Source organism: Vombatus ursinus, unplaced genomic scaffold, assembly GCF_900497805.2.
Source record: "Vombatus ursinus unplaced genomic scaffold, bare-nosed wombat genome assembly UNPS02004573.1, whole genome shotgun sequence".
In the NCBI taxonomy this organism is placed as follows: domain Eukaryota; kingdom Metazoa; phylum Chordata; class Mammalia; order Diprotodontia; family Vombatidae; genus Vombatus; species Vombatus ursinus.
Window position 1 is genome coordinate 1,606,563 of NW_020944351.1, and position 19,436 is coordinate 1,625,998.

Here is a 19,436-nt window from a genome sequence, read left to right on the forward strand (position 1 = left end):
CTCCCAGCCTCCCTGCCTCGCTGGCCGCGCCCCCGCGGCTCGAGGGGGAAAAACTTTTGGAGCCGGTGGGCGTCGTCTGCGTCGGGTCCTCCCGATCCTCCGGCTCCACTCCGGTCCGCCCGGGCTCAGCCGGCTGTCCTGGGACTCCGCTCCTCTCGGTTCGCCCGCCCCGTCCAGCCTGCTAGCTACCTTCCCACGCCCCCGGGGCAGCGCGATGACCAGGATCCGGCGCTCCGCGTGCCTGCTGGCTCTGCTCACGCTGCTGAGCATGGGCATCCAGCCCCAGCCGGCAGCCCCCGAGGCCACCTGTCACCAAGTCCGTCCCTTCTTCCAGAGGCTGCAGCCGGGGCTCAAATGGGTGCCCGACGCCCCCTTGGCAGGTGAGGACTGGGAGTCTGCCTCCATCGCCCCCTCTCCCCTCGGGATCGAGCGTTACTAGTTGCTCGTGGATCCCTGTGACCTCACTCAGCATCCCTTTTTGACCCCACCCTGAAAATTCTCAAGGGAGGGGGGGGCTTGGGGAACGGAGGAGGGCCACCAGTCAAGGGGTGCTTCAGTCGCGGGGGTGGTTAGAGGGAGAAGAAGGAGGGGGATCAAATACTTTTGACACCCCGCCCCCACCCTTGCCTTGGGGTGGCCACGGGCATCTACATTGTCTATCCCCTGGGCTCACGTTGCTTTTCAGCTAGAGGTTGGGAGGGGAAGGCGTGGGACTTGGGCTCTGGGGAGGCAAGGTCGGCAATATTTCCCTGGCCAACCACGCCAAAGTTGGTGACACAGGAATTTGAGAGACAGACACACAGACGCTGTTTCCAGGTGTTATACTTCTAGGTAGATAAGATGAAGGGCTAATGGATGGGGCGAGCGATGGCTAGCTAGCACGCCTTCTTGGCGACCCTGTCACCCTCTCCATTTACTGGGGAGTAGGTGTCCCCGGCAGGCAAGGATGCTGAAGGACCTCAACATCCAGTTTCTCTTTTCAGGATGACACGTTGCCCCGACTCGGACAGATTTTTCAGAGTCAAAAGTAGAGACGTTAAGAACTGAAATGAGCAATTTGCTGTGCTCATCCCCTGCCACTAGGACAGTTTTGCCCGTTTCCTTTTAAAAAGGACATTTTTGCTGGCTACATCGACAAGTTTAGCTATACTACGTTTGCCCTTGGCAAGAACTGAGGCTTTTTGGGGTGGAGTGAGGTGTGGTAGAAACCTCCGACTTCCCCTTCCACGGATCTGTCATTCTCTCCGACTAGTCTTAGAGAGCTGCCTGGGGGTGAGGGTTGGGTGGGGGTGTGCCTCACCGAGAGGTTTAAATGACTTGCCTATTATCACGAGCTAGCAATAGTCAAAGGTAGAACTTAAACCCCAATATCAAGACTGGTCCCCTCTCCACTAGCCATGTTGCCTCACTGTCACAGGATGCTCTTTAAAATATACTCCTTCCAACACCTACCCTCTACCCCTCTTGACATGTACTGAGTAAGGGTGGAGGCAAGTGTTCTGAATACATATCTTTTTAGTCTCTTAAAACAGGTTCATTTTGGAGGTGATGTACAGTATCTTTGTAGATGTTGGCAGTCATGGTGATATAGCTGATGGAGAGAGAGGGGCTTGGAGCCAGAAGGAGGAAGTGGGTTCGAATCCCTCCTCTGACACATCACTCCAGGCTAATCCAAACCATTTAAGCTCTGTGTACATTAAGCATCCCTCTTGGGTTTACCTATTAGTTACACCTTTTTCCTCTCTACTTGATGGAGGGAGATCCTACACGTCAGCTTTCCACACTGCCAAAATCTCACATACCTCTAGTAACCCCTTTCCTTGGGTTGTGGAAGTCTGCTCTCAACAGATGAATGTTAACGGTGCTGAGTGCTTAACTATCTGTATTAAAAACCATGCCTTGGAATCCCAATTATGACAAATTGCTAGACTGACAATGTAAATAAGAGTTTGGAACAGGTTAATTTATCATAAATGCCCTTTTCAGTTTTCTGTTTCATCTATATGGGATCTTAGACTAACAGAGCTGGAAGGATCTTGGACTGCAATACCCTTATTTTATGCATAAGGAAACAGGCCCGGAGGGGTTAAATGTCCAAGGTCACGCAGGTGGCATATGGCAGATCTGGAATTCAAACCCTGATCTAGAACTCCAAAGCCTCTATGCATGGTACCCACAATGGCATTTAATTCTAATGAAGGTTCCAGGGCAAGTTACAGCTGTGAGTTAAACTAAATTCTGCTGGGAATATCATAAACCCTTCTGATCAGTCTGGAATGAGACTGAAGGTGGTTGTTTTTAGTCAGTCAAATTGTGAATGTGACATAGTGGAAAGAAGGCTTGGAGTCAGGAAGATTTGAATTCAAATCTTGCCTTTGTACTAGCCAGGTGACCATTACCAGCAGTGACACCCTGGGCAAGTCACTTAACCTCTATGCACCCCAGCCCCTCCCTTCTGACATCTTCTCAATTCTGGAGAATTCGGATTAATGCCCTGTAGGTGCTGCCCGAACCTTTCACTGTTGCTGTTAGGCAGATTTTCACTTTCAGTGGCAAGGTACTGCACTCAACACCTTTTTCCTGAGGCAATGGACGAGCATACTGCAGTTTCAAAGGCCAACTGGCTCCCCTTTTGGGGGGCTGAAATGAAAGCTGCATATGTATTGCATATCACAAAGCAGTATTGAGCTTTAAGAGGAAAATTCACCCCTTATTTTGGAGTGTTCACATGTTAAAGATGAAAAAGCCATATGTATATGTATAGGTTATGCCGAGCTGACAACAGCAGAATATATATTTTCTGTTCTTTTCAGCGCAGACATTGATGTTTTATTGTATGAATGTAACTTGAACAGTAGTGAAAAATCTTTTTTCCCTCTACATTGTTAATCCTATGAATGTGTTTCTTGTGAGGTCTTCCGACCAAGTGGGGAGACCAGTTGCAGGATCAATGTTTTACCTTGCCTGGGGAGTAGGGGCAAAAGGAGATGACTTCTAGAGGGTATTTAAAAAAAAAAAAAAGATCTGTAATACTGGTAAGGATACAGTCTATTTCTTTGGCAACCCCTCCTCCTCCCCCAATTAAGGCTTCCTTGCCCCTTTTGACAGCTTCATTTTAAATTTTAAAATGTTGGGGTGTGATTTGCCCTGTGATCTGGGTTCAAGTCCCAGCTCTTAATGGTTAGGTGACTTCCTCAAGAAGCCATACCTCTCTGAGCTTTAATGATTTTTTTTCCCTGTCCAATGATAAGGGACTAGATAAGCTCCTAGGTCCCTTCCAATTCTATAAGCCTATAAGTAGTTTGTTGGTACTGTAAGGGACTTCAGAAGTCATAATTTAGTGGAAAAAGCATTGGGCTCCGGAGGCATGGGCTCAAACCCTGGCTCCCCTTACCAAGTGTGGCCTTGGGCAGGTCACTTAGCCCTTAAGACCTCAGTTTTCTTCTCTGTAAAATGAGGGAATTGGACTAGATGAGTTCTGGCTCTGTTTCTGTCCCGGAATTCTATGCCCTTAAGGGTGGTCCAGCCTTCTAGGAAGTAATGAATTGTGATGGAGATTTCCTTGTAGGGCTTCATTCACCTGCAAAATTAACCTTTTCTGAGGCTTGACTGTAGGTACATTGAGAGAACCATGCATATGGAAATAGTCATTTAATTTGATGTTTAAGTTCAGAATAAAAAAAAAATACTTTTAAATAAACCTCTGTGTGAGGGAGTTACCAGGAACAGCCTGTAAATCCCATCTGACAATTATTGGAGGCAGATTGTGTTCAATGCAATTCAGTTAAGTGCCTACTGTGTACAAAGGGGCAACTAGGTGGCAGAGTGCACAGAATGCCTGGCCTGAAGTCAGGAAGGCTCCACTTCCTGAGTTCAAATCTTTCCTCAGATACTTCCTAGCTGTGTGACTCTGGGCAAGTCACTTCACCCTGTTTACCTCAGTTTCCTCATCTGTAAAATGAGCTGGAGAAAGAAATGGCAAACCACTCCAATATCTTTGCCAAGAACACCGCAAAAAGGGTCATGAAGAGTTGGATACAGCTGAAAAATGACTAAACAGTACAAAGTGGGATCAGTGGCATGAATAAAGGGCTGGCACAGGTCAGGTAGACTTGGGTTCAAGGCTTGCCACACACAGGCTGTGTGATGCTGGCCTGCGCATGTTACTTGTCAAAACCCTAGAAATTCCAGAACAGTTGCCCATCTGCATGGCATAACTAGGGAGCCCTCTTTACTGATAAAATATAAATTTAAGCCAAAACAAAACAGACAAGCAAACAAAATGTGCAAAGCAGTGTGTTTTAGGTTCTAGGGTATACAGAAACTGGGTCTCAAGGAGCTTACATTCTACTGGGGAGTGGGATTCAATGTGCATACTTATAAGATAATTTGAGGAGGGAGGCTATGCTAACAGTGTGTGTGTGCGAGTGAGATTATATGTATGTATAGATGTATACAAAAGAAGGCTCCATGAAGGAGGTGGCCTTGAAGGAAGACCACCAGGAGGCTGGGAGAGGTAGAGATGAAGAGGGAGGAGAGCATTCCAAGATGACCAAGGTGGGAGATGGAGTGAGTTCCCGGAACTCAGGTTGTGTATCATATATGGATACCTGTTGTATTTTGCCCCTTCTCCCCACCTCAGAGTCTAGTAAGAGAAGGCTGGCAAAGTAGTAGACACTAGATTGGGAAGGCTTAATTTCAAGCTCAAGCATTTGTATTTTATCTTAGAGAATGGGGATCCACTGAATATTTTCAAGCACAGGAATGACATGGTAAGACTTGTCAGGCCTTAGGATCCATATAGAAAATACGGAGAAAAGCATAATGTATGGCCATGTATTGAGAGAGTTAATCAGTATTTCAAAGTAGAAATGGTAATGGCAGACTAAATACGTGGCAAGTGTGTAATTTCAACGTGAATAAATGTGTAATTTGCTACTGTCATTCAGCTGTTGGAAATTGAAAGAGAGCTGCAAATTATTTGATAGTTGTGAACCATCATGATGATCGCTTGACTTATTTTATTCCATATTTTAAGCCATGTTCAGTTTGCTTGCTCTACTGTATTAACTGTGCTAAAGCTTTCTCTGTCCCAGAAAAAAAAAATGAGGTTCAGCTGGGATAAAGAGGAACACTGGAAAAAGTGAGTTTCTTGTCTCAGTTATGGCGAATGAATGCTCTATGTTGGCTTCTAACTTTGGCCATTGGCAGAATTGGGTTAGAGTTGATGGAGAAGGTGCATCTCTTATGCTAATAGTGATGAGAGGAAATGGTATTTGAAATCAGCCAGCATCAAAAATAAATCACAGGGGCCAAAGGACTACCCTAAATTCCCACAAAGCTGATCTAAATCCCTCCGATCTTCTATTCCCATTTCTTTTAGAGTGTTCCGAGGCACAGGGTTATGACTCTAAATAGCAAGTCCTTAAGACCTGTAGATCTTTTCATATCCTGGTTTTTAGGAATTTGTAGCTCAGAAAAAGCACTGTAAATGGAAACCAGGCATATGAGTAGTATCTGGCAGAAAATCCACGCAATAACGCTTCACTACAACTATGTTGTTCTTTTTTTTATTTTAGAAAAATTCAGAAAAAAAGCCATTGAGCTCAGAAGTCTAAGCTTAATTGGGTTTGCCTTGGCCTACACCCAGATACACTTGCGAATGGATACAATTTTAGGCAAGGGAAAGTGGGTTGCTAAATGTCATTCCTAAGGGTTGTTCCCGAATCCTTAACATACTATAAATAAGATTGAGTCTCATTTACTTTGGGAAGGGGCTGTGTGGTACAGACAAATGGGGGTCATCAAACTCAAGCAAAGCACCAATGTTGTGAACTCTGACAAGGTTGGCACGGGGGTAGTCTCTTTGTCTTAGAAAATTCATGGTCTTGGAGTTGGAAAGTACCTTAGATGCCAGTTAATCAAAGCGCTACCAGCTCTGGAATCTTCTCCATGCAGCCCCATCTAGTGATTATTCAGCCTTTGATTACAGCTGGTAATGGTGAAATCATTACTTCCAAAGCAGCCCATTCCATTTTGGGATAGCCCTAATCATTAACTAGTACTTCCTTTTACAAGGAGGGGACATCTGCCTCTGCAGTTTCCACTCCTTTCTCTCCTAGTGTTGCCCTCCGGGGCAAATTAGAACAAGACTAATTCCCCTTGTACCTGAAGGGCCCTTCAAACACTAGAAAGCAGTTATCATGTCCCTCAAGGTCCTTAGAAAGTGGCAGAACCAGCACTCTAATTATATATGGGCTGACAGCTGTGGTTTGGAACAGCACTACTCCTGGTTGGAGCAGGGAATTTAAAGGAAGAGTAAAGTGTGTGTGTGTGTGTGTGTGTGGATAGGCATGGTGACAGAAGAAGAAACAAAACTGGAGTGATGGGGTGATATGTTTTTAGCTTGGAAAAGTAGTTGCATTTGAATACACGATAAGCTCAACAGGGTTCCTTAAAGGAGGTGCACAATGTGTTAAGATTTGTGATGTGCTTCAAGGGAGACAGTGTGTTTGGAGAAGTAGCTGCTGACTTCATGGGACACCTGCCATTAAGGATTGTGAGGGGACCTTTCCTAAGGAAACTGAGCTGGGGGAAGTTTAGGGAAGCTCTGACTAGAAAAGACTTGCACGGGAACAGATGGAATGACGGAAATATTGTTGAGCCAGGCCAAAGGTTAGAGAGCAAAGGAGTTGAAGTGGGAGATGTGAAGAAATGACGTTGATGGGGCTTATGCCTGGAAAAAAAACTCTCCTAATTCTTTGAGCAAATTTCATTTCCCAGAATTAGGAAACCCAGGCATAAGGGAGATTAGTTTTGGTGTGTGTGAGATTACACAGATGGTGTCAATTTTGCAATGTTTTTCCTCATGGGCTGGTAGGTTGTATCCAATGTTTTGATGCAATATTTTAGAGCATTCTGCTACTTTCATCTTGAGAGTTGCAATGTTTGCTGTCTGGGCTGGAGCCTAGGAAGAAGCTGATTTATTACCAGCCAGGGAGAAGAGAGTTTGTCTTGAATGCCACGAGAAAGTCTGTATTTAAAAAATGTACTCTGTTATACAAAATATACATTAGTACGCATAGAGTACTTGGGGGTGTATACGTGCATATAGATACATACATACACAATTGTTTTCCTTCTGCTTAAATGGCAACTGTAAATGACCATGCCACCTTTTTGGTTTTGACACACATGAAGGTGCAGGTTGTAAAGAGCTACGTTATTACTCATTTCTAAGAAAATTGGAGATAAGAGATTCCAGCTTGTGCATGATGAAGCATTTTGAAAGAATTTTGCTGAGGTTTATGATTGTACTGTTCAACAGAAAGTACCAGCCTACGGAATTTGAATGTTTTTAAATGACTCCTTTAACTTGGATCTCCAGTGTCCCTCTGTTCTGTATGGTCTGTGGTTTGTATGATTTAGAATGTAAACTTTAGGAGGGCAGACATTGACTTGGTGTGATGTTCAGCATCACATTATAGGTCATTGTGACCATAATTGTCTCCACTCTGGGTATTCACATGATACATTTTAAAAAAATAAGTTTGAATTCCTATAGTTGAACATACTTTTAAGGCATGGAGGACATTCACGATTAAAGTATCAGGTTCTGGCCCCTGTCAGCATTGACTGGCTCATCTTTCTTGAATATCACAAGAACAAGTAGATATTACCAACATCATTATGACTGAATTGTCACCATTTAAAGGCCAACAGTTATTAGTTCTTCAGTTGTATAACACCTCTTTCAACCCAGTTACTGAGTAAAACCCTTTGTTCTTTGCACCTTAAGCTTTCTGACTAAAGGTGAACATTACAAAGATGATGCTGACCTGTCCAGGATTTGGAGATTTGTTTGTACCATGGGCAGAATCCAGGTGAATCAGGCTCAGCCCCTTCCAAGGCATTGCCACTTATGCCTGAGATACTTGCCTCCCTACATCTTCCACCCCGCTGCTCTTGGTTCTGCCATATAGAGCTAAGTAGAACAAGGCTATTTCCTCCTCCACGTGGCAACCCCTCAAATATTTGGAGACAACGATCATGTCCACCCCCTTCCTTCACAGTCATCTCTTTTGTTGGGTGGAGATCCCCAGTTCCTTCAACCAATCATCTTGTGGTTTTGTCTCAGGGTCCTTCCCTATCCTGGCCACCCTTCTTTGGATGCTCTCCAGCTTGGCTGTGACCTTCTGAGGATACTATATACTAAGCTGATATCAGAAGTCCTAATATAGGCAACGGCATAGGGTTATTAAAAAGATCACACTTGGAGAGGGAGGGAGGGAGTGTGCTTGAGTGCGCGTGCGTGCGTGCGTGTGTGTGTGTGTGTGTGTGTGTGTGTGGTGATACTGATTTCTTAGTAAAATTTTTCACCAGGGATTTGGTACCTTATATAATCTAGGATTCAAGGTTTTCCTGAATGAGAGAGCTGACTACATCAAACTTCCAGCATCACTGTTCTCAAGAGCCTCTGAATTCCAATAAGCAATGAGCATTAGCCATGGGCTCCTTAGTTCATTTAGCCAAAGAGGAAGCTGTATCAGATTTGCTCTGGTTTGACTCTAGAGACACAGCCAAAGTCACCACCTGAAATGCACAAGGTGTGTCTGATGTGCAAAGCACATTGTAGGAAAAATCATTATGGCAAACCTATTATTGTGTATCTTAAAATGTTCCCCTGAGAAAACTGTTAAATGTAGGAAAGTACTAGCTTCATTGACCATCTTGTTGAATATGCAAGGTGAATAAGTTTGGAGCTCAGCTTAAAATTAGGTCAATTAAAGACCAATATCCTGTTTGTTAATGAATTAGAATAGTTGTGTTTGTGACTTTTAAAAGAAAAAAAAATCTATAGATCCGTGACCAGGGGGACACTTTCACTTCAGCCTCTGCCTCATTTGGGAATTTGTACATGAGAAAGCCAAAATGCAATGCTAGTGTGTTCCAGAAAATTAATGACTTGTTTTCAGGAGTGGAAGTCCTCCTGTTCATGTGCATAGATTTGTAAATCCACCGAGCTCTTTGAAGTGTACTTAATAAGCTTATATCAATAAATTATTGGTTAGGAAAAGATCACAGAATCTCCAAGCCGGAAGGGACTTCAGAGACTACCTAGTCTGACCCCTATATGAACAAGGATCCCCTTGACTACATAATTACTGGACAAGTGGTCATACAGCCTTTCGAAGAAGCCCTTAAGCCAGAGGAGGCAGTCCATTCCACTTTTTATGGCTCTAGTGGTTAGGAGGTTTTTTCCTTACATTGGGCCTACATACATGTCTTTGCAACTTTCAAACCCATCACTCCTAATCTTACACTCTGGGGCGAAGCAGAAAAATCTAATCCCTCTTCTTTCTGAGTGCCCTTCAAATACTTCAAGACAGTTATGACGTTCCCCCCAGTTCCTTCATCCCATGGTATGAGGTGAGGTGGTGGCCATGTTATTCCTAAGGCACATCTGACTGAGGCCTGCTAGTTAATAGATGGAATCCTAGCTGTGTGCTCTAGTGAGTCCCTCAGATCCCCCAGCCTTTGCTGGGGGGGATCCCCCTCCCTTAGCATTAGCGAGTGTCTACTCCCCTCACCTGCTGCCACCTTCCTATTTGATGGCTGAGGGAAGAGCGTAGCACATGGCCTTTCTTCTGTAAGTTGGAGCTGTAGTGAAGAATCCCAAACTTCTCACTGTGGGATCCTCTACCACCTGCCTGGCCTGGCCCAGTCAGGCACATAATGACTTAAATGGTTTAGGCATGTACCTACAGTGGGACAATATCCTTTAATTTCTACCTCAATTTTTTGGGTCAATCTTATAAAAGTGTGCCTCTTTATAAAGTGCCTTTCTACCACAGATCCTCTTCTGGGGTATGCAGTACAGTTCTTTCCTGCTCACAGGACACCTCACAACCCAAATGTTTGTTCTTGGGTCCCTGAAACTGGTGTCAATATTCCACAGTGAAGAGACCAAATTCCTGTTTTAGTTACAGATCTTACTGTGGAATAAGGCTTAGCTCTCCTTTCTGGCTATTCTTAGGTGCATGAAGGCTGCCACTAAGCTGACCTCTGGGCATAATGACCTGAATGGCTGGGGTTAGGATGAGCTGTCTAGTTTCTGGACATCTTCAGGTGTTAACCATCAGCTTCTGGCTGGACCTGCACATATCCCATGTAGTGGTGTGGAAGCAGGCTAGATTGGGAGTAAGAAGACCTGGGTTTGAATCATGTTTCTGCTACTTGAAAGCTATCCTCTTGGGTAAATCCCTTTGCTGCACCTCAGTTTCCCCCATCAATAACATGGGGATAATTAAAAAAATACTCAGCTATTTGCCTCACAGGACTGTCTGAGGAGCTAATGAGCTCATGAAAGCAAAGTGCTTTGTAAACCATAAAAGCACTATGCAAATGTCAGCTGTTTATTATTATTATGTGGAAGACAATTGATTCCCTGGGTAATTGCTGGCCTGAATTGGATTGCAATAGAGAATTTGAAAAGGGTGGGGGGAGCTTTCATGGAAAGGATTCATTTTTCTAAGGCCTCTGGCCTCGTTACTTCCTCGTCTCCCCCACCCTGCTTTTTACTTTTAATACCCTAGAGAACTAGCTTAATTTTCATGGGCACAAACTAATGTGCAGAGCTTTTCAAGAGCTTGCGTGAACACACTTTCAGATAGATTGGCCCCCAAATTAGTTGGAGAGTTAATTGTCACCTATACCATAAAGTTCCTGCTCCTTTATCAAATTCCATCATTTTCCTAAGTACAGAAATATGATCCTAATTAAAGTAGTGACTGTCAGCTTTTACTGTGAATTTGGTCCATCTTGGATAATTATACTTACCAGCATCAGCTACTCCTGGCACTTCCTACCTTGCACGTGAAGCTCTGGAATAATGAGAAGACTACCCTGGAGGTGTTTTTGTGGTTGACTTTTTGGGGACGTGGCAGTGGATTTGGGGGACTTCCTACATCTTTCGTTGAAGTGATTAAAATTCTCTGAGCTACTCTGATGTCAAGTAAAGAGGAGGGGTACCTTACTAATTAATGTTACAGCCTCTACATTTTTGCAGAAACTTTCAGAGGGTTTTGACTGTCAGATTGCTTAAATTACATTTTGCCAACATTTTGCTGTTTAAAACAAGGATCCTTTGATTAACTGAACATGTTTGTAGGTATTATAATCTAGAGCCTTGTAAGAGGAGATGATCATCGGTATCAGAAGATACCGTAACCACTTACTTTGGGTGCAAGTAAGTGCATTGGAATCTATAGAATTGTATTAGTGGTAGAAACAATTAATTTCAATTTAATTTATTTTTTCAATGATTAAGAATCTACTTTCTTTCCCAGATACCCCCATTGGAAAAAATAAAATCTGAAAAGTCTTCATGTGTTTCTGTAGCTTTTGGTATGCCCTTTATGCATGGTCAAGTAAAACTCATTTGTTTATTGTCCATGTCCAAAAAATACATGTGTCAATCTACACCCCTAGTACATTACTTCTCTGTTAGGAAGTGGGTAGCATGTTAAATCATGGTTAAATGTTAAATCTCTAGAATTTTTGTCAGTCATTGTGTTGATTAGAGTTATGCTTTCTTAAGTTTGTTTTTACAATGTTGTTATTGTATAAATTGTTCTTGTGGTTCTGCTCACTTCATTCTGCATCAGTTCACATTCCCAGGTTTCTCTGAAATGCCTCTATAATTTCTCATAGCACAGTAGTATTCTATTACATTTATGTACCATAATTTGTTCAGCCATTCTCTAATTGATGGGCATCCCCTTAGTTTCCCAATTTTTTTCTACCAGAAAAGCATCTGCTAAAAATATTTTTTGTACATATGGGTCCTTTTTTCTCTCGTTGATCTCCTTGGGTTATAGACCTAGTAGTGGTATTCTATAAGGAACAATTTACAACTGTGCATGTTATTAAAAATGTTAAAAATCAGCAATTAGCAACCTTTAACAGTGGGTGGTCTTTCATGGACGTTAGAACTAATACCTTTCAAGCTAATGGAATTCCAGCTCGCTTTTGCTGGATGGAGTTGTTACATTCATCAGCATGACCACTGTGTTAGAATAGCAGACTACTGTACTAGGTTTGAATTTGCTTTTGGTGTCTTTGTTAGTACATTGTGTTCTGATTATAACATTTTTTGGTATGTTAGGTACAGCTTTTCTATTTTCCTCTTTTTACAAGATGGAATTAGGTACTAGACTCATATATTCGAGATTTAGAGTTGGAAAGGACCTTAGAGATCATCCACCCCCCCCATATTACAGAGAAGTGAATCTTAGTTTATCAAGTAGAAGTGGTTTGCCAAAAGTCACACGAATCATTTCTTCTGGCAGGACTGGGCTTTGACCCTGGGTCTTCTGACTCGTGCTCCTTTCACCATGCCAAGTTGTTGTCTTACATGAAAATTTTATATTTTAATGGAATCATAAAGTTGTATGGAACCTTCAGAACACCTGGTTTAGACTGATTTCTCTACTTTGTTTTTCTACACTTTCATATTTCTAGAGTTTTTAAAAAACTTCTATGTGGCCATTACTGCTTTCTAATTTGGCCAGGGATTAGAATGTACTTGCATACAAAAATGTACAAGGTAATCTGAAATTACCTGGGTTTGAAGACCACCAATGACAACAGTACTGATTCCCCTTTTGTTTTGGTAAGGAACCACAGATCTATCCAAGATTGATACGGTTATGCTCTCCTTGATGGAAAAATGGAAGCATCACGCTTTGTAGAATGAATCTTTACTTTTAGGATAGAAGCATCAAGCAAGAGAATATGGGTGAAAAGCTCTGGTTTGGCCAATTCTCAATGTCTTTATCAGCTAGATATCCAAATATCCTAATACAGAGGACTTCAGGGTTGTGGTCCGATTTGTGTTTTCTTTTCTTTCTTTCCTTTTTTTTTTGGTGAGGCAATTGGGGTTAAGTGACTTGCCCAGAGTTACACAGCTAGTGAGTGTGATGTGTCTGAGGCTGGATTTGAACTCAGGTCCTTCTACTCGGAGGCCGGTGCTCTATCCACTGCGCCACCTAGCTGCCTCCATTTGTGTTTTCTTAATAAAGGATTGTTAGAATGGCTTTAGTTCAAACCAAAGCAGATATGATCACAGTTAAGTGGGAAATTTAAGCTCAGCTTTGTAAGATCAAACAAACAACCCAAATTCCTCACCCAGTTTAGGGTTGATTTATATGTTGAGCCCACTCCTTTGGGCAGCTGAGCTTCCTCTAGCCTGATGCTTAAACAGCTGCTAATTAGCAGCAGGAATAGGAAAGGGAAGAAGGAATCTCTATTATCAGTCACTTAAACAGCAGCAGGAAAATCTCTATAATTTGATGGGTCAACACCTGAAGATTTTAAAACAGAAAATTCAGGTTGACCTATAAATAAAGTCAACTTGCTGTCCAGGATCGTAGTCTCTTTTGCTGACAGTCTCTAATGACTACAGTGAACTAAGGAGACTTTAATTCATATAAATAAAGGATAATACTTGTCAATAGAGGTATAAACATTAGCCTAACTGATTTGAAAATAGTTCTCAGTGTTTGGTCCCTCTACCATATAAATGGCCCTTACGCAGTGTTGAATTTTTAGCATTGGCTTGGAAGGTATTATGATTGTGTGGGACTGATTGTTTGCTGTTGGGAAGAGGATATTGGCATGGATACATACATTTTTGCCTAGAATCTAGATATCTGCTATTCTGTCTTCCTTTATTAGTCTTTGAGGTACACATGTGCTTTGCTTTCCATGCAGCCAGTGAAATTTTGCCTCCCCAACTTTGTTAGTACTGGATGGATTCCCAGTTTTCTTCTGGGCCAGGGTCCACATTGTATAAATGTGTTAGATGGGGGTGTTCAGTGTCCAGCATATTCAAATCACCCTGACTTTCATCTGGGTTTGTTTGCATTTTTTTCAGTGAAAAAACGATAAGGGGATTTTCTTTGATTTTTCTTGTTTCTATTTAAAAACCTGTGAACACAGGCAAGCATTTAGTTTGTCGCTGAGGGAGAGGCTGTTTTCATTCTTCAGTTGCTTACAGGGTTTGGGTTTTGGCCTGCCTAAATAGGGCTAATGATGAGACTGTCTAATCAGCCTTTCCAATGTAGGTAAGCAGGATCGTTTGAAATTTCAGTTTATAGGGTAATTGTCTCCTGTTCTTCATGATTTCAGGCATGAAGGCTGTTCTTTCACTGGCAAGACCCCAAACTATTGGAGTCTCCTCAGGCATTCGTTAGATATCGCGATGCTGTGCATGGCCAGGGGTCAATTTTCATGACATCGCACACAGGTTTTCCCTTGTGAGGGGATTCTGAAGTCTTCAGGGCATTGGTGTCTTCACCTCTGTGACAGCACAGCTTGAAAATGTATGAGGGATGCTCCTGGAATTACTGGGTGCTGAGAAAATTTAAATGTATTCAGATTCATGCTCATTACACAACTTTTCATTTGGAGCTTTTAATACTGTTGTCATATTTCTCTGAAAATCATCCGCCTGACTTTGCCGGCTTTGGCTTCCTAGCCTGAATGAAAAATGGAACACCAGCAGAACTCTGACAGAACTATCCTTTATTCTGTCCTTTTGACTCAAAGAAAAAGAAATCTCTTAGGGGTGGTATCTTCAGGTAGAGAGTCAGGTGGTGCAAACTGAAAAAAAAATACATTTGAATTCGCATTAGCAGCCAGTTTCTACTAGTGTGCAAATGTAAGTCAATAGGTATTTATTGAGCAGGTCTTCAAAGCAGGGTTGGGGGGGCTAGCATTGGAATAGTCTGAAAAGATGGGGGAGGGCATTCCAGACAGAAGAGAGAATTTCATCATTGTCAGCATTTCTATAATGTATGAGAAGAGGCCTTCTGTGAGGAGATTGGCTCTAGCCATTTGGGTAGAAAAGTGATAGGATATTGCTTTGGTCTGTGAGTTCACCTGTACCTCACAGGTAGGGGTAGTGGTATTTGGGGCAAATGAGAGCTCTGCCATGGAATCTTGAGGATTTTCCCTATTGCTTGGGGGCTTCTAGCCCTCCTTCCTTTGCTCACCTCTATCTGGACCAGAATTGTCTTAGCTATCTTAGTCACCATAGAGCATCATAATGACAAAATTAGTTCAGATTTCTATGGTGCTTGAAGGCTCACAGAGAGTGAGCTAGGTAGACAAAGTATTATCCCTGGTTTACAAAAGAAGAAAATGAGGGGCAGCTAGGTGGCACAGTGGATAGAGCACCGGCCCTGACGTCAGGAGGATCTGAGTTCAAATCCGACCTCAGAATAAACACTTGACACGGACTAGCTGTGTGACCTTGGGCAAGTCACTTAACCCCGATTGCCTCACTTAAAAAAAAAAAAGGAAATGACTTGTCCAAGGTCATGTAGCTAGTAAGTATAAGAGTTAAGACTCAAAGGGTGTGTCTTATCATTATTGGCGTCATGTACATCATCTTTAGTGCTGAATTCTTTTAAAGGCATTCTGATTTTAGACTTGTGCCTTTTATACCTTACCCTTTCTCCTCCAGGAGCCTATTTGGAGCTGTGTTGAGGAAAACAATTTACCCATGTTGCATCATCTTCTGTTCCTGTTAGGTACCCAATATATTTAGGTTGGCCACTTTTCCAGCAGCAGGAATTAGTTTGGACAACTCCCTCCAAATGAGCATAGTCACATTAAACATCATCTGGTTGAGTGGTACTGATTTGGCCAAATAGCTGGTTGAAGAAAAAATGAGCTTTGGCATTCTCTCGCTGGTCTTGGAATCAGACAGCCTGGGTTCGAATCCCGGTTTCTCCATTAGTCAGTGTATTATGTGATCTTTTTTTTTTTTTTAATAATGAATTTTTATTTATGTCTCTGGTGTTTTTTTTCCTTACCATAGTTTCCCCCTGTATCTCCCTCACTCTACCCTTCCCGAGAGCCATCCCATAAAACAAATAATATTTTTAAGACAAAAAAGGAAAAAAAAATAAACAGAAGAAAAAAAATCTGCATAACTGATGAGTACATTGAAAAAGTCTAAAAATATGTACAATATACAACACTTGTGGACCTCTCACCTCTGCAAAGATATGGGTTGGGAGTGTCTTCTCATGTCTCTTTTTTTGAACCATGCTTGTTCATTGTAATTTTGCAAGTCACTTTTAAATTTTTTTTTTTGTGGATGGTTATTCTTTCCATAGTCATTGTGTATATTGTTTTCTTGGCTCTGCTGACTTCACTCTATGTCAGTTCATGTAGATTTTTTCCATGTTTCTCTGTTTTCATCACATTCATCATTTTTTATAGCACAGTAACATCCCATTACATTCCTGTACCACAATTTGTTTAGCCATTCCCCAGTCGATAGGCATGTAATTTTTTTCCAATTTTTTGTTATCACAAAGTGTTCTGTTCTAAGTATTTTGGTGTACATGGACACTTTACTCTTATCAGTGGCCTCCTTAGGGTATGAGCCTAGTAATGGAATTTCTGGCTCAAAGGGTAGGGCCATTTCAGTCATTTCATTTGCATAAGTCCAAATTGCTTTCCAAAATGGTTTCACTGCTTCAGACAACAATGCACTAGTGTCTGTCTTCTCACAAGCGCTCCCACATTGATCATTCCCACCCTTTGTCATCTTTGCCCATTCGCTGGGTGTGAGATGAAACTGCAGGGTTGTTTTGATTTTGTGTAATATGATCTTGAGCAAGTCACTTCCCCTATATGTACCTTAGTTTCTTTAGCTATAAAGTGAGAAAGTCAGACTAGATGATTTCTAAGGACCTTTCCAGCTTTAAATCTTCTGAACCTATGCCTTTCAACTTGTAAAACCCGTGCTCTTTACACTATACCCATGGTATGGTAGTTACCGCCTGGAGATTGGCCACTCCCCCTCAGACAAGGGTATTCAGCATGTTCTACCAGAGTCCTACGGTGCCTTTGCAACCAGTTTTCTTTCTTTTCAATTCAAAAAACACTTAGTGAACACCTACCACGTACAATGCCCTGTGGGGGATACAAAAATGAAGAAAATGTAAAACCTGCTTTCATAGAGATTATGGTCCTAGAGAGAAGGTAATTGTATTACAAGAAAAATTGTAATGTGTTACAGGAGTGCTACAAACCAAATACACTGTATTGCCATATAAGGGAATGATTGATGTTAGCTGGGTGTGGAAAAAGGCCCTGGGGGGGGGGGGATCTGCCCTACCTTAATCTGCCTTGTTCAGTGGCTGAAGTTCCAACATAGCTCTGTCTGGAAGTGGTGCCTGATCACTGAAGCATTTCCGTAGTGATTCCCCAAGATGGCATGAATGCCACAGCACTGTAGCTCGTGAACGTAGCTACTTCGATCAGTCCATGGGTAGGCAAAGAGGAGAAGATCAATAAATGTGCTGCTCAGCCAGGGACCAGTTTTGCTTATGTACCATTTGTATGTTGTACTAACAAGGCAGCACCTTTCCCCTGGGGCTCCTGTCATAGGGAAAGGGGAAAGATATAATAGAGGGCACAGATTATTTATAGTGGTTGAGAATGTAATTACAAGGTGCAATGGCTTGAAACATAAATTGAGGTTAGTCATTAGAAAAAGCATCTGAACAGTAAGGGCAATTGGGCATTGGCAACGTTTGCCTGGGAAGCTAGTTAAATCAACATCTCCAGAAATGCTAAAAGAGTGGTATGCTGTGAGCTGGAATATTGGCCTGCATTTGGAGACCTGGGTTCTAATTTTGGCTTTGTTATTAATTAGATGTGTGGCCTTCTGCACATTAGAGGTTCTTCCCCAGGCCTTGGTCTCCCCACCTGTAAAATGAGGGGATGGAATTAGATGATCTCTAAGGGCATCTCTAGTTCTGACATTCTATGGCCTATGATGACTGAATTATAATGTAAAGAACTAGTGCTAAGGAAAGCCATTTGAATTGAAAGGGTGGATTTTATTCAGAGACAACAATCGATCCTATTTCTAGAGTACTTTAAAGTTTACAAAGTACTTTGCTCACAACCCTGGGAGGTGGGTAGTACAAGTCCATCCCTTTTGTATAGAAGAGAAAACAGAAACTTAGAGGTCAAGTGAAATTTTTTTTTGTTTGCATCATTCTCACTCTATATTATTCTTCTGGTTCTTCCATGACACTGCATCAGTTCATGTTTTTCTGAATTTCTCATATCCATTGTTTTTTATGGTACAGTAATATTCCATTGTATTCATAAACCATAATTGTTCAGCCACTTCCAAACCAACAGGTGCTCATTTCCCCACCCCAAAACCAATTTTTCGTTGCCACAAAATCGCTGCTGTGACTATTTTGGTGCATATAGGATCTTTGTTTCTGTGTTTGATCTCTTTGAGGTCTTTGTCCAGTAGTGGAATCTCTGGGTCAAAGGGTAGAAATAATTTAGTTACTCTCTTGCATAATTCCCAATTGCTTTTCAGAATGGCTGGACTAATTTGAAGTTCCAAGAATGCTCTCGTATGCCTATCTTGCCCCAGCACCTCCAACGTTGACTGTTTCCATCTTTTACCATTTTTGCCAATTATTTGAGGTAAAACTTCAAAGTTATATCACAAAGAACAGTCATTTCTCTTATTAGTAATTTGGAGCATTTTTTTTGACTGACTTGTGGATGAACACACAGCTAGTAAGTATCAGAGCTAGGATTCAAATCTGGACTTCAACCACTGTCCTTTTGACTCTGCCTACCCTAGTCTTAGGATCTTTGGATCATAGATTTAGAGCCTGAAGAGATTTTAGAAGTCATCTAGTCTAATCTCCTTTTGCCAATGAGGAAACTGAGGACTAGAGTAGTGAAGTGACCTATCCAAGGTCACAAAGGTAGTAAGTGGCATAATCAGGATTTGAACTGAGGTCCTCTGACTTTTAAGTCAACACTTTCATTTTGATGTTTTGTTTTCTGATATAGCTGACCATACTTCTTTGACTCTTGCCAGGGTTTCATTATGTTTGTTTAGTTGCTAATAATGGGAAATGTTGTGTTTTTCAAAATATTACCAATTATTCCTGTTGCATTCCATAGCTAGCAACATTTTTTTTTTTTGGGTGGGGAGGAGCAGGTGTAGAGGGTCAGAGGGATCCACTTAGTTTGATGTCAACAACCTTTCTACTAAAAAGTGTACCAGAACCCAGATTGAAATCTGAGAATTTTTTCACTGTATGACTGGCCAAGTCATTGCTTCTCTGTGGGCTTCAATTTCCTAGGAAAGTATCTAGGAAGTTATCCTAGCTAATCTCTAAAGTTCTTTCCAGCTGGAAATCCTATAATCTCAGGCAAAGTGGTCATATTTTTTGCTTCTCTAAGATCTTCTTCCCTGGAATATTATGTGGTTAGATGCTAGAAAATCCAACTAGTCCTACTCTAGGCAGCATTCATCTTTGGCCCCTGATTCCTTTCTCTGTGTTCCAAACACTCTCTGTTCTGTTTTCCCT

At 42.0% G+C, this 19,436-nt stretch overlaps 1 protein-coding gene across 1 annotated transcript in view; it reads left to right on the forward strand.

Annotated features, from left to right (window-relative positions):
• The first annotated feature begins 214 nt into the window (after positions 1 to 214).
• Positions 215 to 19,436, forward strand: part of GPC3 (glypican 3) — a 686,351-nt gene continuing 667,129 nt past the window's right edge. Inside the window, 1 exon segment of the mRNA XM_027837815.1 lies at positions 215 to 380. Coding sequence (XP_027693616.1) covers positions 215 to 380 — 166 coding nt within the window.